General features: G+C 32.7%; 1 protein-coding gene across 19 annotated transcripts in view; it reads left to right on the top strand.

Moving 5' to 3' along the window:
• The first annotated feature begins 2,843 nt into the window (after positions 1-2,843).
• LOC127735844 (thimet oligopeptidase-like) overlaps positions 2,844-24,240 on the top strand; it is a 32,993-nt gene continuing 11,596 nt past the window's right edge. For 18 of the 19 annotated variants that reach the window (XM_052246240.1, XM_052246323.1, XM_052246281.1 and 15 more), the window contains exons 1-14: positions 2,844-3,021; positions 4,696-4,860; positions 5,638-5,777; positions 7,731-7,846; positions 8,501-8,632; positions 9,381-9,418; positions 10,037-10,149; positions 10,809-10,863; positions 11,094-11,258; positions 12,050-12,211; positions 17,439-17,504; positions 18,895-18,999; positions 21,363-21,470; positions 23,611-23,684. In XM_052246240.1, the coding sequence (XP_052102200.1) occupies positions 2,872-3,021; positions 4,696-4,860; positions 5,638-5,777; positions 7,731-7,846; positions 8,501-8,632; positions 9,381-9,418; positions 10,037-10,149; positions 10,809-10,863; positions 11,094-11,258; positions 12,050-12,211; positions 17,439-17,504; positions 18,895-18,999; positions 21,363-21,470; positions 23,611-23,684 (1,589 nt within the window). In that variant the 5' untranslated portion in view covers positions 2,844-2,871. Of the gene's footprint in view, positions 3,022-3,513; positions 3,532-4,695; positions 4,861-5,637; positions 5,778-7,730; positions 7,847-8,500; positions 8,633-9,380; positions 9,419-10,036; positions 10,150-10,808; positions 10,864-11,093; positions 11,259-12,049; positions 12,212-17,438; positions 17,505-18,894; positions 19,000-21,362; positions 21,471-23,610; positions 23,685-24,240 lie in introns of those variants that run through there. The other variant, XM_052246244.1, reaches the window with a different exon arrangement.

The raw sequence follows: 24,240 nt of genomic DNA, 5'->3' as shown, positions 1-24,240 counted from the left end.
CTTTTTTCACAGGAACAAAAGAAAAAAAAAATCTATATATTATAGTTAGACTTGGGAGGATAAAAAAAACTTTAAAATGTTGTAATGACATGTCCTTTGAAGAAGACCGTAGATTGAACTTTAGAAGTAAATTGTCACGTTTTGTTTGTTGCTTAATTGGGTTGCTGTCTAAATTAATTATGTATACTTCACATCTCCTTTAAAATCATTCATAGAAATTAAACATTGCTTAAAATATGTTAGCATACATGTATAATTGCTTTTATCGTCTGAGAGTAGTGTTTTGTTCTTCTTATATTCCCTTTTAGATATATTTTTAGTCTTCAGTTCTTCAACGTCTGCTATCTTGCTAGGAAGAGCTAGCTAGGTAGATCTAGACAACATCCAACTCAGCCCAACGATCTTGGGGTGTGTGTGGGGGCACTTATTATGTAATGAGTGGAAGGGATGAGTCGCTGGGATAGATCACTATTTGATTTATATTCTCATATAATTTATAAGATATCTCATATAATCTTCTTTATAAGATATCTTATAAATTATATGAGATATCTTATAAACTATATGAGATATCTTATAAACTATATGAGATATCTTATAAACTATATAAGATATCTTATGAAATTTATGAGATATCTTATATAAAAAATATTTATAAGATATCTTATATACTTTATGAGATATCTTATATACTTTATTAAATATCTTATCAAGAAAATTATATGAGATATTTTATAAATTATGTAAGATATCTTATATATTATATGAGACATCTTGAAGTTAGAATAAATAATAAAACGGCTTGCCATAAGAACTGCTAATTTGATATACATGTATATGATATATGTCTGTGAATATCATTGCTTTCATAATGCAGTTGATGAGTAAAGTGTTTAGATACTCCAGATACTATAGGTCAACATAATGCTGTGTTATCATTAATTGATTGTTTTAAATAGTTTGCCTAATGTCTGACTGCAAGGATGTAATCTATTATTGTTATTTATTTAAAGTATGATCTTGGGTGGTTGAGCTGTATACCGTACACATTCTCCAATATAAATAAATATCTTAAAAGTTGGAATCACAAATTAAAAACAAGAAATTCTTTTATACCATCAACTGTAAAATTATAATAATGTGAACTATTGATATGATTATTTAAACAAGAATATTTGAAAATATGTTAAACTATATCTGTCACATTTCTTAACATACTAAACCACACAGCAGACGTCTTATTTTATTAGAAAACAATTAAAGTAATGTGTAGCGACACGGCTGTTTCTATCAGATTAACGTGTGTGGTCTCACGTCGATCTAGGTTCATTGATGAACCAATAAAAGGTTGTGTCTTGTTTGTTTTATGACAACTTTGATGAAGCTGATTGACCAAACGATACAAAACACACACGAAGTTTTCTCTAGATTATCAAGTCTGTTAAATTAGAAATATTATTTCTTTATACTTACATTTAATTTACTTTTGAAAAATAAATAAACACACAACTATAAGCAAACAAATTAACAAACAAATAAAATTTTAGAAAGATATAGATTAATAAACAAATATATAAATTGAATCTACATTGTATTTATTTTGCAGTCACTGATATATATGGAGAAGTTGGCGATATTTCTTGCTTCAAATTTTGATCAGTGGTCAAGGCGAATATGGTTTCATTTTATTTATTGATTGTTGGTTGCTTAACGTCCAGTGGCAAATATTTCATGCATATTCAGGACGATCATTTTATTTAAGGAACCAAAAAAAATATGCTTGTTTTACAGATTATGAAAGAAGAATGGAGGTTTTTTAAAACATTCGTGAGACAATAACCTAATATCACAACTAGAATTGTAACTATATATACAAAATAAAGAACACACTATTTACAGTTTGTTTATTCTTTGAGATTGACCTGATTATTAATTTCGTCTGAATTCATAATCGTAAAAAAAAAACAAAAAAAAAACGCGAGTTGGCCTATATAAAGTTCCACTCCAATATGTTGAAACAACAACTTCTTCAATAAAGGATAAAACCGGCCTCCATACCTACCCAAACAAATTTTATAACCTTTTTTGGTTAAGCACTGTTCAAGTCCAAAACTTTTTTGCTAAGCACCGTTAAAGACCAAACATATTACCCTAAATGCCTATTCTATTTCTTCTTCTTCCAAGAGATACCATACATTTTGGACCAAATATCGAATAGTACGAAAAAAAAAATTTTTAAAAATTTGTTGGAGCGCATCGAGGAATCTTCAACAATTTCATTATTAATTGGTTTGTATAACTTTACAGAAACTTAAATTGTCATCAGAGAATTAATAAACAATATTGTGCGCCAAAATAATCGATGAGTAAAATACAAAAAAAAATGCCATTTTAAGTAATTTTTTTAAATATATCCTGTCCGAAATCAGGTTGCGTAATCGTCAAGTACTTATTTTCTCAATCAATCAATCAATCAGTCATCTATTCATACAAATGATATGTAAATACAATGTTGTATATGTATTTGTTATTGTTATTTTTCTATTTATGTTGATTTTGTGTTATATGTCTATTAATGCTCGCCTGGGACATTAATTTGGTAAAAGATCATATATCGATTTGAAAATGATGGTCTTTGGAAATGAGTCAAATATTTATTCTTGTTCCTGACGCGACTCACTTAATTTATTTCCAGAAATTAATTTGTTAGTTAATGTGCATTTATTTATGGAAAGCCAAAAAATATTGAAGGTAATAATGAACTGAATATTAGTCCGTTGATCTGAAATATACTCGTTGGTATTTAGACTTATATACGGAACTGGTTCCCTGCTACGTAATAATAAAGATTCAGTAACAGAAGAGGTGCACATGAAAACTCTTTTGAGTGGGTTAAAAGTTTTGCAAAGAACACCCGCATTACTGTCTGGAAATTTGATTGATCGAATTAAACCAAGCAAGATCTTTGAATTTCAACATCTTTCCTTTTCTGTAACATCTCATTACAGTCTAAACTTTCAGGTGATCACTTGGTAGTGCTTATAACAGCACAGCAGGCAGGATGTTGAAAACACATTATTTTTTACCTTTCAGTACTAAATGTTATTGAATATAAAATTTTAAACTAAGGCATACCCTGTGAAAATTATTTAAATTGTTATCATTAACTTTTAAATTGAGACCCAGAATTTAATACATACGAGTTCTTTTGCATGGATTTTATTGTAATGTCACAATACCAAATAACCATTTCTGAGTACGGTATTTAGTTATGGTATATCTGTCATGTGACTTCCATCACTATGTGACAATAATGATGGCATTTTCACTTCAACACATGTTGAGTGAATGGGTGAAAAAGTTTGATGCTATACTGCATCTTATAAGTTGGTCACCCTCCCTTCAGTAGTACAGGAATTTAGATTACAGAACATAAATTATTTCTAGACTACCCTGCAGAATGGCAATCCTGAAGATACTTCAAACAGTTTATAAACTATAGTGCAGGGATACAGGCGCATCTTCTATCTGGTAAATTATGTCATAAAGGTGTGGGTAATTGATTTGATTTGATTTTTGGTGTTTTAACGCCACTTTTAAGCACTGCTTTTAGGCTATTTCGTGGCGGCCAGTTTTTATTGGTGGAGGAAGCCGGAGTGCCTGGAGAAAACCACCGACCTTCGATAGGAAAACTGGCAATCCTAGTCAATTAAGATTGGAGTCGAGTGCACCCGCATGAGAGGGGTTCGAACTCACAACCTCAGTGTTGACTGGCTAGTGTGTGGGTAATTGACACAGGACCTTGAATTCAGAATTCCTGATCTGAAGTAGCCTTTAAGAAAGACACTTTTTCCCTTGCCAGAGTCTTACACCTCCAATAACATGTCTAAAAAATGGACTTGAAAATATAAATCATCTAGAACATGATATCATATACTAAATAAATGTATTCACATAACTTTAATGATGATCCAGGGCTCGACATTACCGCTTGTCCGATTGTCCCTTTATAACCTTTATATGATATGCAAGCGGGGGCATCAGCTGTGTCCCATGAACACATTCCCCATTTATTTTCTTTTATGTTTCTCAATTGATGTTGAATCTTATGTATTTGTATGTAATGTGTTAAAAGCTCTTTATAGGGCCCTTTAATTGGAAAATAAAATATTCTTATTCTTACTTAAAACATGAAATATTGTATGACTCAGATGAAATTCTGTCCTAATTAATAGATTGAAGAAAAACAAAACAGATATGACTGGTTTAGAGATCTGGCAACTGGTACATGACAGCTTATAACAAATATATTTAAACAAATATTACCATATTTTCAGAGAATTTTGATTTTTTTGTATTGAAAGTAATGAAATCCTTTTATATTTTTGTTTAGAATTTGGAGGTGGTAGCATTATCAACAAATGAAAAGATTAACAAATACACTCATCCAAACCAGATTTTAAACATAAATTTTACCATTAAATCTGGTTTTAAAAAATATTTATTATATACCAGCTACACATTCATTAAAACCTTGATCAGTTACACATGTACATTTGTATTAAAACTCAAGAGCCCATTGAATTTGGATTTCTAATACAAAACATGTAGCTGGATAAATGTAGAAATTTGAGTGATTAAAGCATATTGGGTTTCTTAGAAAATTAACAAGTTTTATTATTTTTGTACATGTAGTTACGTGACACAATGGCAGTTACACCAGGAAACAAATTGACATGGAAAGTTGATCAGGCCATGATAACTAAAACTGTAGAAGAACTGAAGAAGTCCTCATTACATGCATATGAATCTGTGGGAAAACTATCTCCAGATCAAATTAATTATGATAATGTGATCAAGGTTAGTTAACAACAATATTAAGTTATTATACTAATATCTCTCATTTGAAACGTTTTTAAATTTCTAAAAACTATTCAAATTGAAATGAATTGTTCTATTATATCTTTAGATCATGTGAATACATTCTACAACACTATTGAAACAAATTATTGGCGGATTCAAAAGTCAGGATTCTTTATTCATGAGTTGATATTAATTTAATCTGATTAAAATCATATCTTCCACTCTCCTCCATTAGATTTGTTTAATTCCAAGTGTTAGATATGAAGAAATTCTATAATAGGTCATGTTTTGATGGCCTTTTATGCAATTTTTTATCAACCTTGAGGGGTCATATTTCACAATTTAGTGGACAATATTTATTATAGTCCAAAGTCACAAATATCAAAAGAGAAAAGTTTGATTGGATGATAAAAGATCACTGACAAGTTGAATATTAATAGATCTAAACTTAGTTTGGAATTTTGGAAGACGTGCACGTGGCTCAAGATGTTTGTATTTAACCTTATTTAATTCATTCAAAAATCCCTATTACAATATGTCACTGAACTTTTTCCCCTGATGATATCAAATTTTTAGCAGAACTATGATGCCCTACAATGTTGGAAAAATACTAATTATTGCTAAAGACTCTAATTTGACCTCAAGATGTATTTTGTTCTTTTTGTGTCATTGGGTAGAAGGTTCTCATCAACATACATGTCTACTCCACCTCTTCTTTTATTCATAGAAATGAACAAGGTGAATATATGATATTTTGCTTGATTGATTTCCCAGGCTTTAGCAGACAATGATTGTGTGTATGCAGTAAACAGAAACAATGTAGATTTCTTACAACATGTATCATCTGATAAGGAACTGAGAGATGCCAGTGTAGAGGCTGATAAAGAACTATCAGAATTTGATGTAGAAATGAGGTTAGTTTCTGTTCAAAGGGAAGCAACTCTAGTTGAGACATGGTATGCTACATGGCTGTCTTTTAATTAGAAAAAGAAGATGTTTTTCATACATGCTGCTTATTCAGTGTCAGGGTTCTCACTAGGAATTTTTCATGGTGAGTACTGGTACTCATCACATTTTTAGAAATGGTTAGTCCCAAAAGATTTTGATGAGTCCAGGATGCATGTAATTTTTTGTGTCTTAATATGATGAAATGTGATGAAATAAAACTAAAACGATGTGTGTTGGATTGGTAGTTTTTATATTATTAATAAAAGTTATGATCTCATGTTTGCATCATGATAATTATTATAATCTTTAATAAAAAAAAGCAAATCTAAAGTGAACAATGTTCATAATAATGAGCTTGGCTAAATAGTAATAATTCTTTAATCATTTTTTAATCGGATTTGTTTCAGTTTCAAAACATTTTTCACCATTGTTTACGATCGCGATGTTCAACATGCACAATACGAGAAAAATGTAAAATCATTTGAAGACCAGTAAAATTATTCTTATCCGTGAAATTTTAAATCTTCACTGTTCTACGATCTATTTTATGCATAGTAGCAACAGTTATGAAATATTATATCATTTCATTTCAAGTTCTCAAAAAATTTTACTTTCTTTGTTTCAATCAATAAGTAAGTGATGTTCAACACGTGGAAATATTCAAGCTTTTCAAATAGTCGTAAAATTTAAAAAAAATCAGTAACTATTACATATTTATTAATCAGTTTGAACAGAATTATTATATTTTAGGATGAAATACGTTTAATTTTAAAAAATAGTTATCAGTCAACAAAAATATTGATCTACGCATTACATAAATTTTTCAACACTGACTTCCGGTTCAGTTTCCTGTCAAAACAATGTCGACGATCATGAATCTTCTAGGCAAAGCGATGTGTTTGGGACTCAGGGGGTACAACGAGGACGCATCCCAGGGACTCAAAGGTTTAAAAAATGATGCTTCCAGCTCGATTTTCATGCGTCCAGGATGCGTATAACGAGAACCCTGAGTGTATTCATTATATTAAATTAAACCATCTTCAAATAAATGATTCATATCATATAATGATAATTATTGAATATATAACACCTTGACAAAAATTTAAATTTAAAACTACAAGTATTGTTACAGACCAAAATTAATATTACATAATGAAATTTACAAAGTGTTTATACAAGATTTTACAACAGAAACATTTTCATGTACTGGTGGTCAGGATAAGTTGTCAGGATGAGGCCTATTACTCAGTAACTTTAGATAACATCTCAACAAAATTTGCTATTTTGCTCAGTCCTGAACAGTTTATGTTCTGTAAAGAATAACATATGGCCATGGTATTGACTTCATGCTCCTATGGTCAGAGAAAGTTTTCGTTTAGGATGTCAATAGTATTTGGTATGTGGATGAAAAATGAGGAGTATCTGTCTGGCTAAAATAGTTCTTACTATTTGAGGTGGAGACAATTCCAATATTAAATCAATTAGACAAGTTTGGAAATGGATCAACCAACTTGAAGGATGAACATTATTCAGAGGTCTCTTGACAAATAGGTTATTAGATGGGAGGAGACTTTTTCCTGCAACAATTCATTTACATTCATTTCCATGAGTTGTGCAAACATTTTTCCACAGAGAGCATGGTACGCCCCTTAACAGTGAAATAAGATGAATAAAATTTAACAATCTATCCTGACCATCCATGACAGCATACATGTATACAGTCAACAGAAGTCTAATAAGTGGTAGTTTTAGTGCAATGTGGGAGAAGTCAAGAAGAAGAAAAATCCAGTGATCCATTAGGCTGGACTTGCTGCTAAAAAAATCAAAATATTCTACAAAATGATTGTTGTATTCAGTACAAATTGTGAGAATTACATCTGTATAAATTGTATCCTGACATGTTATTTGTTTGTTTGCAGCATGAGACAGGACGTATTTGACACATTGGTTGCCACAGAGAAAAAATTGTCAGGTCAACTAAAGCCAGAGGCCAAAAGATATTTAGAGAGAATGCTTAAATTTGGCAAAAGAAATGGTATACCTTCTATTACTAAGTGCTAGATTTCGTATTGCTTTAATTCTGTATATTATTGAGAACTTTTAATTAATGATCTAAAAATTATCTTAATTTTACATAGTTTCTTTGATTAAACTTGCATATTTAGATAAATTTCTTGATTTGTTGTAGTTTTGAATTAATGAAGATCTGCAGACAAGGGTATGCAACAACTGTATTGATGCAACCAAATAGCAAAAAGTGAAAGAAAATATCAATTCTACAACGTTTACATGTAGTTTTTTTGGATTTATAGATGGCGCTCTAATTTCTTTAATTATTGACCCTATCAATATAATCAACTTATAGTTACAGGGGAGGGGAAGTAGAATAACAGGGGAGGGGAAGTAGAATAACAGGGAAGGGGAAGTAGAATAACAGGGGAGGGAAGTAGAATAACAGGGGAGGGGAAGTAGAATAACAGGGAAGGGGAAGTAGAATAACAGGGGAGGGGAAATACAATAACAGGGGAGTGAAAGTAGAATAACAGGGAAGGGGAAGTAGAATAACAGGGGAGGGGAAATACAATAACAGGGGAGTGAAAGTAGAATAACAGGGGAGGGGAATAACTGGTGTTAGTAGCTTCTCCATGTCTTTATTGAAAAATAATAAATAATCATTTTATGATTGAAGGGTTACATCTGCCAAAGGAGAAACAAGATAAAATTAAAGAAATAAAGAAGAGAATGAGTGATTTAAGTATTGACTTCAGTAAAAACCTGAACGAAGAAAACACAGTACTGGAGTTCACAGAAAAAGATTTAGGTTAGTTAATACCTATTATCCAAATACACAAATATACATATAGTAAAGCAATCTCAAAAACTTAGTGCCTGTTTAAAACATCTATATATGTCACTTTCATTGTAAACCTTATGAATTTCTGAATGTCCATATTGTGCTTAGAAAACAAAATTTGTTTAGAGGTACTTTAGGTGTAGATGCTCTCATTTATAATTGATGTATACACATCCATTTGTATGTAAAACAAGCCCATTTGTGTGCAGAACACATCCATCTAAGTGCTGAACACACTCATCTGAAAGAACACTTTGAGCTGTCTATGATTAAGAACACACCCAACAGTTTCTGCTTGGGAAGGCAGCCATCTGTTTCTGGTAGAGGATACTTCCATTTGTTACTGATAAGAATCATACCAGACTATTATGATAAAGAACATATTTATCTTTAATTGATTAAGAACACATTCATATGTATCTAATAAAGAACACATAGTTCACAGCTCAATGGAACTGTAAAGAATATTAGTGATACTATTAATACAGTTGTAAACTGATGCTGAAAAATATTTTGTAATGAATGACTGAAGTTAGAATGCCCTGTATTTTAGCCACTTACGTTTCTATTTCTGTTTATGATGACTCATCACATTTAAATAAGTAACGAAATCCATTGGAAGTTTTGTATGTACTTTAATTAGAACTTAAATCTTCAATTTTATCACCAAATATAAGCAGCTATGAAATCAGTTACATTTCTGTATATATTTCAGATGGTCTTCCAGAAGACTTCATTAAATCTTTGGATAAGGTAAGGTCAAAGAGTATATGTATCAATGTAAGAGGTATGTAAATGGATGATCTCTCATACTGTTATGAAATTTTACATGCAACTAAAGAAAGTTCAACATAATTGAAACACATTTTTGTCCCTTGGCTAGGTGGAGAAGGGGACATAGAAATGTTGGACGTCTGTCCAACTTTTGAACTCTCTCGCACCTTCATTTCTTGATGTGTTTTGAAAATTTGTGAATGATTTACAAAGAAAACTGCCTTGTTAATGCTCTCATGTTTACAATATAAAGATTATCATAATGTGACCTTTTTCTGAGCAGATTTACTGGAGTTATGTCCCATAATGTTCTTATTAGCTTTACAAAAGTTTGATTGCAGATATTACTTTCTTCTTCATAAGTCGGTTAGCATTTTACACATTATATGACCATTTACTACACTAACTCATGGGGAACAGTATTGTTGAGAAATAATTTCTGGAAATATATTTATTTAGTGGAGTTCTCAGTTAAACATGGTTAATTGGTTAACCATTGAACTTTTAGATTAAAAATTTTAATAAACTTTTACCGAAAATTTGTTTAAAAAATTGCCCGAGTTGTAGATTTATAATTTATAATTTCTATTCATACAGACAGATGATGGAAAACTGAAGGTGACACTGAAATATCCACATTACTTCCCTTGTATGAAGAAAGCTAGAAACCCCAACACAAGGAAACAATTGGAAATTGCATTTAACTCCAGGTATAAAGTGAATTGTTTACAATCTAAATTACTATTTTAGTAATATCAATTTTGAGTGGATGCAGTTGATAGATTTCATGTCATCAATTCAGTGTACTTGTATTCATTAATTGTGATTAATTATACATATTAATCAGATTTTCTTATTAAGTTTATAGTTGGACTAGAATGGAGTAATGTTTGAATACTGCCATTTTGCCAATTGAGTATTGCATTGTACTGCCATCAATCTATGAATTGATGCTTGCTGGCAAATTTTAAAGTACAATACATCTAGTTTCATATTGTTAATATTATAAATGGTTCATTGCTGTCACAAAAAAATTAATTTCCAGAAATTCTGATTAAATAATCTAGTAATATCAGGGCTAAAGTAATAAGAAAAATCACATTATTTTTTTCCATGCATTTTTGACAGCTAAATAATAAAAAAAAGACAATCAAAATGACATTGACCAACAATCACTTGCATTAATGATGTCAACATATTTCAGGTTATATGTATTATTTTGCCATAAGTTCACAAGGGCTTGACTCTCTTATTTTCCTTGTCCATGTTTGATCAAGTAAATGATAATGCAAAGGACATCCTTAAAAACAAGAATAGTCAATAGTCAAATATGATTTGTAAAAAAAAATTAATTATCTTGCTTTTCTAGATGTGTAAAAGAAAATACTGCTATCTTAGAAGAATTAGTAAAACTCAGACACGAGGTATGTAAAAATTAAAAAATGAAACCTGATATCAATATTACTAATTAAAATTTTAGAAAATGTAATCAGAAGAAATGTTATTTTTTTGTATAATAGAGTTTTATATATGACAATAATGATTGAGGTTCCAAGTTTAAAATGAAAGTTTGAACAGAAGAATACCAACTTTAATGCTGAAAATTGTATAGTCATAAGAACCATGACAGCAATATTTTAATTATTTCTTTCAGAAAGCTCAGATTCTAGGCTTCCCTACACATTCTGCTTTTGTATTAGATATGAGAATGGCTAAAACTCCTGAGGCTGTCACTTCATTCCTTTCTGGTCTAGCAAAAAAGTTACAAGCTTTAAAGGAATCCGAGATGTCACTGTTCTTAGAGTACAAGAAGGAAGAGGTAATTTATAATTAATTAATTGTATGATCATGATCTTTTCTAGGTTATAGTTAATGTATCATGCCATAATTTTGACTCAATAATTGACTATTCACTACTATTTTATACTTTAAAAATGTTTATACTAGAATAAGGGACAACAAAAATTAGATTGATTTTGGATAAAAAAAAATTAATTCACATAGTTCAGGATCAGGTAAAACTTGATGTTATAAACATCGATTTTAGAGTTTAAAGAAATACATATCAGAGTTCAGTCCTGAATGTGATCTGACCTTTCATGGAAATAAAAACTATCAAATGGTAGTGGATAATCAACTCTGAGCCAAGATTATTGGGACTATATGGATCATAGTGAATGTGTCATTCAAGCACTTTCTTAATAGGCTATTTGAAATGGCAGGGAATGATGGAATAAATAGAATTCAAATATTTATATAAAAACAAAATTATTATACCCCTATTCATGGAATGGGTGGTATACTGGAATGACCTTGTCCTTCAGTAATATTTGTGCCATACTACTCAAATTCTGTATTATGAAATGTTGTGATATTTGATCTCTAATTGTATAAATGCTGTCAAATTATGTCAGGGATTCTCAGATCTACTAAGCAGTCACTTCTTGTTTGACAAGACTTTTTTTTAAATATCCACTGAGCATGCAATTTTTAGTCCATTTCTAATAACAAGAGCGGAACACAACATTGTGAGCAATTCCCAGTTTCCAATAATGATAGTTCAAATAGTTTGATAATTAATTTATATGAAATGAGATGCTTATTTTGCAGTGTGATAAATATGGGTATGAGTTTGATGGGAAGATAAACTTTTGGGATTTCCGTTATTACATGAGTATGGCAGAAGAGAAAAAATATGCTGTTGATCATGAGAAACTTAAGGAATATTTCCCCATGAAGGTTGTAACTAAAGGCTTACTGGATATATACCAGGTAATCCTATGTTAAAGACTGGCTCATCAGCAAGAATCCAATCTCTTGTTACTAAAGGCTTACTGGATATATACCAGGTAATCCTATGTTAAAGACTGGCTCATCAGCAAGAATCCAGTCTCTTGTTACTAAAGGCTCTGGATATATACCAGGTAATCCTATGTTAAAGACTGGCTCATCAGCAAGAATCCAATCTCTTGTTACTAAAGGCTTATTGTATATATACCAGGTAATCCTATGTTAAAGACTGGCTCATCAGCAAGAATCCAATCTCTTGTAACTAAAGGCTTACTGGATATATACCAGGTAATCCTATGTTAAAGACTGGCTCATCAGCAAGAATCCAATCTCTTGTTACTAAAGGCTTACTAGATATATACCAGGTAATCCTATGTTAAAGACTGGCTCATCAGCAAGAATCCAATCTCTTGTTACTAAAGGCTTAATGGATATATACCAGGTAATCCTATGTTAAAGACTGGCTCATCAGCAAGAATCCAATCTCTTGTTACTAAAGGCTTACTGGATATATACCAGGTAATCCTATGTTAAAGACTGGCTCATCAGCAAGAATCCAATCTCTTGTTACTAAAGGCTTACTGGATATATACCAGGTAATCCTATGTTAAAGACTGGCTCATCAGCAAGAATCCAGTCTCTTGTTACTAAAGGCTTACTGGATATATACCAGGTAATCCTATGTTAAAGACTGGCTCATCAGCAAGAATCCAATCTCTTGTTACTAAAGGCTTACTGGATATATACCAGGTAATCCTATGTTAAAGACTGGCTCATCAGCAAAAATCCAATCTCTTGTTACTAAAGGCTTACTGGATATATACCAGGTAATCCTATGTTAAAGACTGGCTCATCAGCAAGAATCCAATCTCTTGTTGCTAAAGGCTTACTGGATATATACCAGGTAATCCTATGTTAAAGACTGGCTCATCAGCAAGAATCCAATCTCTTGTTACTAAAGGCTTACTGGATATATACCAGGTAATCCTATGTTAAAGACTGGCTCATCAGCAAGAATCCAGTCTCTTGTTACTAAAGGCTCTGGATATATACCAGGTAATCCTATGTTAAAGACTGGCTCATCAGCAAGAATCCAATCTCTTGTTACTAAAGGCTTATTGTATATATACCAGGTAATCCTATGTTAAAGACTGGCTCATCAGCAAGAATCCAATCTCTTGTAACTAAAGGCTTACTGGATATATACCAGGTAATCCTATGTTAAAGACTGGCTCATCAGCAAGAATCCAATCTCTTGTTACTAAAGGCTTACTAGATATATACCAGGTAATCCTATGTTAAAGACTGGCTCATCAGCAAGAATCCAATCTCTTGTTACTAAAGGCTTACTGGATATATACCAGGTAATCCTATGTTAAAGACTGGCTCATCAGCAAGAATCCAATCTCTTGTTACTAAAGGCTTACTGGATATATACCAGGTAATCCTATGTTAAAGACTGGCTCATCAGCAAGAATCCAATCTCTTGTTACTAAAGGCTTACTGGATATATACCAGGTAATCCTATGTTAAAGACTGGCTCATCAGCAAGAATCCAGTCTCTTGTTACTAAAGGCTTACTGGATATATACCAGGTAATCCTATGTTAAAGACTGGCTCATCAGCAAGAATCCAATCTCTTGTTACTAAAGGCTTACTGGATATATACCAGGTAATCCTATGTTAAAGACTGGCTCATCAGCAAGAATCCAATCTCTTGTTACTAAAGGCTTACTGGATATATACCAGGTAATCCTATGTTAAAGACTGGCTCATCAGCAAGAATCCAATCTCTTGTTGCTAAAGGCTTACTGGATATATACCAGGTAATCCTATGTTAAAGACTGGCTCATCAGCAAGAATCCAATCTCTTGTTACTAAAGGCTTATTGTATATATACCAGGTAATCCTATGTTAAAGACTGGCTCATCAGCAAGAATCCAATCTCTTGTAACTAAAGGCTTACTGGATATATACCAGGTAATTCTATGTTAAAGACTGGCTCATCAGCAAGAATCCAATCTCTTGTTACTAAAGGCTTACTAGATATATACCAGGTAATCCTATGTTAAAGACTGGCTCATCAGCAAGAATCCAATCTCTTGTTACTAAAGGCTTAATGGATATATACCAGGTAATCCTATGTTAAAGACTGGCTCATCAGCAAGAATCCAATCTCTTGTTACTAAAGGCTTACTGGATATATACCAGGTAATCCTATGTTAAAGACTGGCTCATCAGCAAGAATCCAATCTCTTGTTACTAAAGGCTTACTGGATATATACCAGGTAATCCTATGTTAAAGACTGGCTCATCAGCAAGAATCCAGTCTCTTGTTACTAAAGGCTTACTGGATATATACCAGGTAATCCTATGTTAAAGACTGGCTCATCAGCAAGAATCCAATCTCTTGTTACTAAAGGCTTACTGGATATATACCAGGTAATCCTATGTTAAAGACTGGCTCATCAGCAAGAATCCAATCTCTTGTTACTAAAGGCTTATTGTATATATACCAGGTAATCCTATGTTAAAGACTGGCTCATCAACAAGAATCCAATCTCTTGTAACTAAAGGCTTACTGGATATATACCAGGTAATCCTATGTTAAAGACTGGCTCATCAGCAAGAATCCAATCTCTTGTAACTAAAGGCTTATTGTATATATACCAGGTAATCCTATGTTAAAGACTGGCTCATCAGCAAGAATCCAATCTCTTGTAACTAAAGGCTTACTGGATATATACCAGGTAATTCTATGTTAAAGACTGGCTCATCAGCAAGAATCCAATCTCTTGTTACTAAAGGCTTACTAGATATATACCAGGTAATCCTATGTTAAAGGCTGGCTCATCAGCAAGAATCCAATCTCTTGTTACTAAAGGCTTAATGGATATATACCAGGTAATCCTATGTTAAAGACTGGCTCATCAGCAAGAATCCAATCTCTTGTTACTAAAGGCTTATTGTATATATACCAGGTAATCCTATGTTAAAAACTGGCTCATCAGCAAGAATCCAATCTCTTGTTACTAAAGGCTTACTGGATATATACCAGGTAATCCTATGTTAAAGACTGGCTCATCAGCAAGAATCCAATCTCTTGTTACTAAAGGCTCTGGATATATACCAGGTAATCCTATGTTAAAGACTGGCTCATCAGCAAGAATCCAATCTCTTGTTACTAAAGGCTTATTGTATATATACCAGGTAATCCTATGTTAAAGACTGGCTCATCAGCAAGAATCCAATCTCGTTACTAAAGGCTTACTGGATATATACCATGTAATCCTATGTTAAAGACTGGCTCATCAGCAAGAATCCAATCTCTTGTTACTAAAGGCTCTGGATATATACCAGGTAATCCTATGTTAAAGACTGGCTCATCAGCAAGAATCCAATCTCTTGTTACTAAAGGCTTACTGGATATATACCAGGTAATCCTATGTTAAAGACTTGCTCATCAGCAAGAATCCAATCTCTTGTTACTAAAGGCTCTGGATATATACCAGGAAACCCAAGTTAAAGACATCAGCAAGAATCCAATCTCTTGTTACTAAAGGCTTACTGGATATATACCAGGTAATCCTATGTTAAAGACTGGCTCATCAGCAAGAATCCAATCTCTTGTTACTAAAGGCTTACTGGATATATACCAGGTAATCCTATGTTAAAGACTGGCTCATCAGCAAGAATCCAATCTCTTGTTACTAAAGGCTTACTGGATATATACCAGGTAATCCTATGTTAAAGACTGGCTCATCAGCAAGAATCCAATCTCTTGTTACTAAAGGCTTACTGGATATATACCAGGTAATCTTATGTTAAAGACATCAGCAAGAATCCAATCTCTTGTTACTAAAGGCTTATTGTATATATACCAGGTAATCCTATGTTAAAGACTGGCTCATCAGCAAGAATCCAATCTCTTGTTACTAAAGGCTTACTGGATATATACCAGGTAATCCTATGTTAAAGACTGGCTCATCAGCAAGAATCCAATCTCTTGTTACTAAAGGCTTACTGGATGTATACCAGGTAATCCTATGTTAAAGACTGGCTCATCAGCAAGAATCCAATCTCTTGTTACTAAAGGCACTGGATATATACCAGGTAATCCTATGTTAAAGACTGGCTCATCAGCAAGAATCCAATCTCTTGTTACTAAAGGCTTACTGGATATATACCAGGTAATCCTATGTTAAAGACTGGCTCATCAGCAAGAATCCAATCTCTTGTTACTAAAGGCTTACTGGATATATACCAGGTAATCCTATGTTAAAGACTGGCTCATCAGCAAGAATCCAATCTCTTGTTACTAAAGGCTTACTGGATATATACCAGGTAATCCTATGTTAAAGACTGGCTCATCAGCAAGAATCCAATCTCTTGTTACTAAAGGCTTACTGGATATATACCAGGTAATCCTATGTTAAAGACTGGCTCATCAGCAAGAATCCAGTCTCTTGTTACTAAAGGCTAATTGTATATATACCAGGTATATTATAGCAAGAATCAAAATTGTTATAATTTCTTTAAAATTACTTAATAATAATTACATCCAAAGTTTTAAATGTCTGCTTGCTTTATTTTGTTGTTGATGTATAACAAAAAGATTGTTTATTTTGAAATGTTTTCTGAAAGTCTGTATGGTCCGAGTACACAGTTATTTCGTAGTAAATTTCTTTTAGACAATAAATGGAAATAAAAAAAATCCCACCTGCGTTTTCTCAATAATATTTTTACAGTGTGTTGTACTACTTTTGGGACAAATTATATCAAAATTATAGAAAACTTCATCGGCTCTAACTCAAACTATGGATAATTTTATGTTAAGGGAGTCTTGAAATCTTTTGACAGCTTCCGAAATGCTAATTTTTAACCTTTTCCAGCTGGACCAAATCACTACTTTATTTTAAAATTCATGAATCAAATTTTTTTACAGTGTAATTTCATCCCCCTACTTGCTATTTGAGGCATAAAACATGAAGAAATAAATTTGGAAGGGGTATAAAAAAAATTGGCAAGTAACACACTGTCCACACTAGGGACTATATTCGTGGACAACGAAAATCAAAGGACGATAACTGTGTACTCGGACCTAGTATGATATTGTAACGTTTTGTTTAATTTCAAAAGTAATTTTTTGTTTACATTAATATCATCAATATTATCAATATTCAATATAATCAATCATTATTATTTATAGGAGTTACTCAGTCTAGAATTCAAATTAATTGAAGGAGCAGAGGTCTACCATCCTGATGTGACTATGGTTAGTATATTTGGTGGAATGTTGAAGAATGGCAACATGATTAGAAATGAATAACTATCAGAAATCAAGCATCAACAGATGTGTAAATATGTAAATAGTAAATCAAAATAAAACATAGGGACTATGCTGGATTTGAAGGGTTTCTTCAGTTAGGGATAATCAGAGCCAACATTTTCGAAATACATGGGAGCTTTATAACCAAAAAATTGGCTGTTAAGGAAAACTACTTAATTATGCAAGATTATCTGTGATTGATGGATTTAAAAGTGTGGTTTTTGTGAAACTATTACAAAATGTATCAACAAATGATTGATCAAAATGAATACATTAAATCATGACATGTATTAAAGCACTGACCATTGGATGAGTGTATACAGGAGTCACATAGAATGAATATTTTGAGTTGTCTTTCTTTATACAGAAATATCTGCTCGTGTTGATCTTCTTTTATTGACTTGCTGTAAGATAGACATGTGTTGATCTTCCTTAACTACCATGACATTAATTTATAGTGCACCTTGTGCTGGTTGAAAGAGGAAACACTATGTTTCATTTGATTTGCATATTCTTCAATCTCAACATATTTTTGAATAAATGAGATTTGGAGTATACTTCAATTAGATATAGAGTGATCAACAAGCAAACTTCAATATAGATAAGTGTCCAAACAATTTCTCTTACTCCCACTGAGACATGGTTACTTGTGAATAAATTTAACAGAGACTATCAAACATCAGCAATCAATATCAAATTCCCTAATTGACAAATAGTATTAAAATATAAATGTAAAACAAAACCACATCCAATTCCTTTTGATTTTCTTTGGTAAAGCAACAGTGACTATATATGTTCTGGAATTCATGTGTAGTTGTTCTGTGTAAGGAATTTTCAGATATGCAACGCTGGTACTTCTTGCTAACAGTTTGAATTTTACCTTACCCTTTAGAAATGATTTATTATGTCTAAAGTCAATAGAAGAGTTCACAAGTATTCTAGTTATAAATATAAAAGGAGGTACACACAATGCTTATCAGGATTAGCCATTTATCTCAAACAAATGTCTGTGACCATTCTTCTCATTGGTTATTGCAACCTTCAGATCTGATGTGGATCTCATTGGTTATTGCAACCTTCAGATCTGATGTGGATCTCATTGGTTATTGCAACCTTCAGATCTGATGTGGATCTCATTGGTTATTGCAACCTTCAGATCTGATGTGGATCTCATTGGTTATTGCAACCTTCAGATCTGATGTGGATTCACTTTCTGAATTAGTAGTGGTATATATAGTATGATATTGTGTGTTACTTCATGCTAAAAATAAATTGTAATTGCCAAAGTAACAATTTAAATACTATAGTATATTGTAAAGAGAATTTGTGTTTGCAGTACAGTGTGACAGACAAAGACTCTAGGCAGCTTCTGGGATATTTCTACTTAGACTTACATCCTAGGGAAGGAAAGTATGGCCATGCTGCTTGTTTTGGTCTACAGGTAAGTTCATTTGATAAAAAGATTTCATTGACTTACTAAATATATCTTACGTCAGATCATGAAATAAATTTCATCTCTTTTCAATTCAATATCTGTTAAGCATTACATCTGGCTCATTTGTAACAATCAATCTGGCTCATTTGAAATCTATCTTTTGAATTATTTTGAGCTAATCAATCTGGCTCATTTGAAACCTATCTTTTGAATTATTTTGAGCTAATCAATCTGGCTCATTTGAAACCTATCTTTTGAATTATTTTGAGCTAATCAATCTGGCTCATTTGAAACCTATCTTTTGAATTATCTCTAGCTAATCAATCTGGCTCAATTGAAATCTATCTTTTGAATAGTCTCTAGCTAATCAATCTGGATGTTTTGAAACATATCTTTTGAATTATCTCCAGCTTATCAACTTTCTTCCTTCTCTAAATAAAAAAGTCCGGTTCCAGAGAGATGGAATATTTATAATTCAGTAGTTATATGGATGACTTGATTGTTGATTGTAGCCTAGACAAAACATTATACCAGACTTGATATTGTTTTTATACGACAGCAAAAAAATTTTGCAGTCGTATATTGGTATGACGTTGGCATCGTCGTCGTCGTCATCGTCGTCCGAAGACACATTGGTTTTCGCACTCTAACTTTAGTTTAAGTGAATGGGTCTCTATGAAATTTTACCATAAGGTTCAATACCACAAAAGGAAGGTTGGGATTGATTTTGGGGGTTATGGTACCAACAGTTAAGGAATTAGGGGCCAAAAAGGGGCCAAAAATAAGCATTTTTGTAACTTCCAGACATAACTTGTGTGTTAGTGTATGGATCTCTCTGACATTGTACCACAAGGTTCCATATCACAAAGGGAATGTTGGGATTGATTTTGGGGGTAATTGCCTCCAAATTTTAGGAATTAGGGGCCAAAAAGGGGAAAAAAACAAGCATTTTTCTAGTTTCATGACAATAACTTGTGTGTAAGTTTATGGATCTCTCTGACATTGTACCACAAGGTTCCATATCACAAAGGGAATGCTGGGATTGATTTTGGGGGTAATTGCCTCCAAATTTTAGGAATTAGGGGCCAAAAAGGGGCAAAAAACAAGCATTTTTCTAGTTTCATGACAATAACTTGTGTGTAAGTGTATGGATCTTTATGAAATTGTACTACAAGGTTCTATATCACAAAGGGAAAGCTGGAATTGAGTTTGGGGGTAATTGCCCAAAACGTTTAGGAATAAGGGGTCAAAAAGGGGCCAAAAATAAGCATTTTTCTAGTTTCCAGACAATAACTTGTGTTCAAGTGTATGGATCTCTCTGAAATTGTTTTGCAAGGTACTATACCACAAAGGGAAGGCTGGGATTGATTTTGGGGGTAATTGCCTCCAAATTTTAGAAATTAGGGGCCATAAAGGGGCAAAAAAACAAGCATTTTTCTAGTTTCAGGACAATAACTTGTGTGTAAGTGTATGGATCTTTATGAAATTGTACTGCAATGTTCTATATCACAAAGGGAAAGCTGGAATTGAGTTTGGGTGTAATTGCCCAAAACGTTTAGGAATAAGGGGCTAAAAAGGGGCCAAAAAACAAGCAGTTTTCTAGTTTCCAGACAATAACTTGTGTTCAAGTTTATGGATCTCTCTGAAATTGTTTTGCAAGGTACCATACCACAAAGGGAAGGCTGGGATTGATTTTGGGGGTAATTGCCTCCAAATTTTAGAAATTAGGGGCCATAAAGGGGCAAAAAAAACAAGCATTTTTCTAGTTTCAGGACAATAACTTGTGTGTAAGTGTATGGATCTTTATGAAATTGTACTGCAATGTTCCATATCACAAAGGGAAAGCTGGGTTTGAGTTTGGGGGTAATTGCCCTAAACGTTTAGGAATTTGGGGCTAAAAAGGGGCCAAAAAACAAGCATTTTTCTAGTTTCCAGACAATAACTTGTGTTCAAGTGTATGGATCTCTCTGAAATTGTACTGCAAGGTACCATACCACAAAGGGAAGGCTGGGATTGAACTTTGGGATGATGAATCATAAGGGGGTTCAAAAAATTTGGGGGGGGGGATTTTTTTTTCGTTTTTTTCTTTAAAATTTTCCATTTTAAATTGGTTATTTCTGATTTATATATAAAAGCAAATAATAATGATATGGTTTGAATAGGTAAATTAAAAATTTTTAAGTTCTTAGACCACATTCATTCTGTGTCAGAAACCTATGCAGTGTCAAATACTTAATTACAATCCAAATTTAGTGCTGTATCAAGCTTGAATGTTGTGTCCATACTTGCCCTAACTGTTCAGGGTTCGACCTCTGCGGTCATATCAAGCTGCGCCCCAGTGGAGCATTTTATTATATTATATATTACAGCCAGGTTGTATAGGGCCTGATGGTAAAAGACAGATTTCAGTAGCTGCTATGGAGGCCAACTTTACAAAACCAACCGAAGATAAACCATCATTACTCACTCATGATGAGGTACAAATTAACCATTTAAATAACAATATCAAAGGAGGTATATAGTAATCAGCAAGTATTTGTAAGAAACCATTTGTCCACTTCTCTGCAGAAATTGCTGATTAAATATCAGCCTAAGTTATATCATGTCCTCAGTATGTAGTACTAGTGTAGCTTTGGTATTTGTAGCTATTAAATTCAGAGTATATGCAAAGAGATTTAATTGTTGTACTCATTTATAGTTTATTAGAGAAAATTAAAGGACTCTTGCTAAATAGCTGCAAAGGAAATTGGATTCATGAAAAACAAGCTGGCCTACCTTGCTCTATTTTTTCAATAAATGTTTTGTCATCAGTCATTGGTAAGAGGGAAAAAGTATAAACAGAATTCAAACATTTGGTTTTCAGTTTAAACAGTATATTGCTTTTATGATGTTGACAAAAATATTCCATAAAAAAGTTTCAAATACTAAGTCAAACATCAGTGTAAGTTGAAAGGCTAGCATACCTTGTTTCAAGCATCAGTGTAAGTTGAAAGGCTAGCACACCTTGTTTCAAGCATCAGTGTAAGTTGAAAAGCTAGCATACCTTGTTTCAAACAACAGTTTAAGTTGAAAGGCTAGCATACCTTGTTTCAAGCATCAGTGTAAGTTGAAAGGCTAGCATACCTTGTTTCAAGCATCAGTGTAAGTTGAAAGGCTAGCATACCTTGTTTCAAGCATCAGTGTAAGTTGAAAAAAATTGTCCGTTTATAAATTTTGAAATTATAAAGAAACTTAAGGTTTCAACTCCCTCAGGCAAAGTTGATCTTAGATGAATTTGGCTATTTGTTTTATGTATTTTTGTCATATAGCTCTTCAACTGTTTCGGTACTTATACATCCCTCGGATTTCAAATGTTTGGCTTTGAGCGTTCCTGATGAAGGTAAATCCAGAAAAGCGCTTCGGACGCATGAAATTATTAAACGTGTTGTTTTCAATTTTTTGAAAGGCTAGCATACCTTGTTTCAAGCATCAGTGTAAGTTGAAAGGCTAGCATACCTTGTTTCAAGCATCAGTGTAAGTTGAAAAGCTAGCATACCTTGTTTCAAACATCAGTTTAAGTTGAAAGGCCAGCATACCTTGTTTCAAGCATCAGTGTAAGTTGAAAGGCTAGCATACCTTGTTTCAAGCATCAGTTTAAGTTGAAAGGCTAGCATACCTTGGTTCAAGCATCAGTGTAAGTTGAAAGGCTAGCATACCTTGTTTCAAGCATCAGTGTAAGTTGAAAGGCTAGCATACCTTGTTTCAAGCCTCAGTGAGCATACTTTGTTGCAAGTATTTTATAGGTTGTAAAACTGTATGTCAATAATGATTTGGAGTAAAAATTTAGCATGATTTAAATATGACTTGAGTGAATCTTGAAATGAATGCAAAATGAGGCTATGGAATGATCAGATGGCTTAAAGGCAACAGAGTTGGTATTGAAGGCATAAAGAATTAATTGAGCATGTGATGGAATGTTGAACTGATTAATATTACCAAATCTTACTTCAAATCAATATTCCTTGGATAGTGGGTTGAAAAAATGTTTTCCTAACCCTACATAACCATCCCAACCACCGCCCTTACCAGGTATATCTTACTAGAATCTCTCCAAGGTAAAGTATGAATTCTACAATGTGTTTACAGTTTCAAATGTACATAACAAATTGTTACAAGTGCTCATTAAATACAAGGGGAAGTTACTGGTGTTGCCATCTTAAGGAAAATAATTAAACAGTTACTTCCCCTTTACAAGAAATATATCTAGAAAGTTGGTTTGATCTTCATTAGAATACACTTAAAATAATTTTGCAGACAGTTAATTACAGCATAATCATATTTTGATGTCCATTACTCTCTTTTTATATGCTACATTTTGAATAATGGTTGAAAAGTTTTTATGTTGTAGTAAGACCTCTGATTTCATTATTTTGTATGATGATTGAAAAGTTTTTATGTTGTAGTAAGACCTCTGATTTCATTATTTTGTATGATGGTTGAAAAGTTTTTATGTTGTAGTAAGACCTCTGATTTCATTATTTTGTATGATGGTTGAAAAGTTTTTATGTTGTGGTAAGACCTCTGATTTCATTATTTTGTATGATGACACTAACATATTACTATGATACTATTATTTAGGTAGAGACGTATTTCCATGAGTTTGGACATGTTATGCACCAGATCTGTGCCCAAGCTGATTTTCCTTTGTTTAGGTTTGTACTTATTTTCTACAACCGTCAGTCATAATGTTTAATTAGGAAGATAAGACTTGATAAACATGAACTCAAAAAGTGTGCAAATTTTTAATTACCACTTGGTACACAGGTGTGCGGTGTAGGATGTTAAGTAAGGATTCTCATTTAAATACTGGAAAATAGGCAAACAGTACATTTTTACTGTTCTTCACAGAACTGCTGCTGGAAGGTCTTCAATGATATATGGAAACCCAATATAGACTTAAAACAGTAAGCTGATAACAAGATGTATTTTTGTCCCACGCGTAACGCGTTGTGGGGGACATGGAAATACCGGGCGTCCGTCCATCCAGTCTTGTTAGTGCTCTCACGGGTACAATTCTAGCCAGATTTTTATAAAACTTATACTATAGGTTAATATCAGCAATATCTTGGACAAGTTCTGAAATGGTGGATGATCGACCTTTTTTAAAAGAGTTATGCCCCTTAGAAATATTAAATTTATGGAAAATGGCCTCGTTAGCACTCTCACAGGTACAATTCTTGCCAGATTTTTTTAAAAAAACTTATGCTA

Source organism: Mytilus californianus, unplaced genomic scaffold, assembly GCF_021869535.1.
Source record: "Mytilus californianus isolate M0D057914Y unplaced genomic scaffold, xbMytCali1.0.p SCAF_1, whole genome shotgun sequence".
Taxonomy (NCBI): domain Eukaryota; kingdom Metazoa; phylum Mollusca; class Bivalvia; order Mytilida; family Mytilidae; genus Mytilus; species Mytilus californianus.
This window is presented reverse-complemented; position numbering and strand designations above follow the sequence as displayed.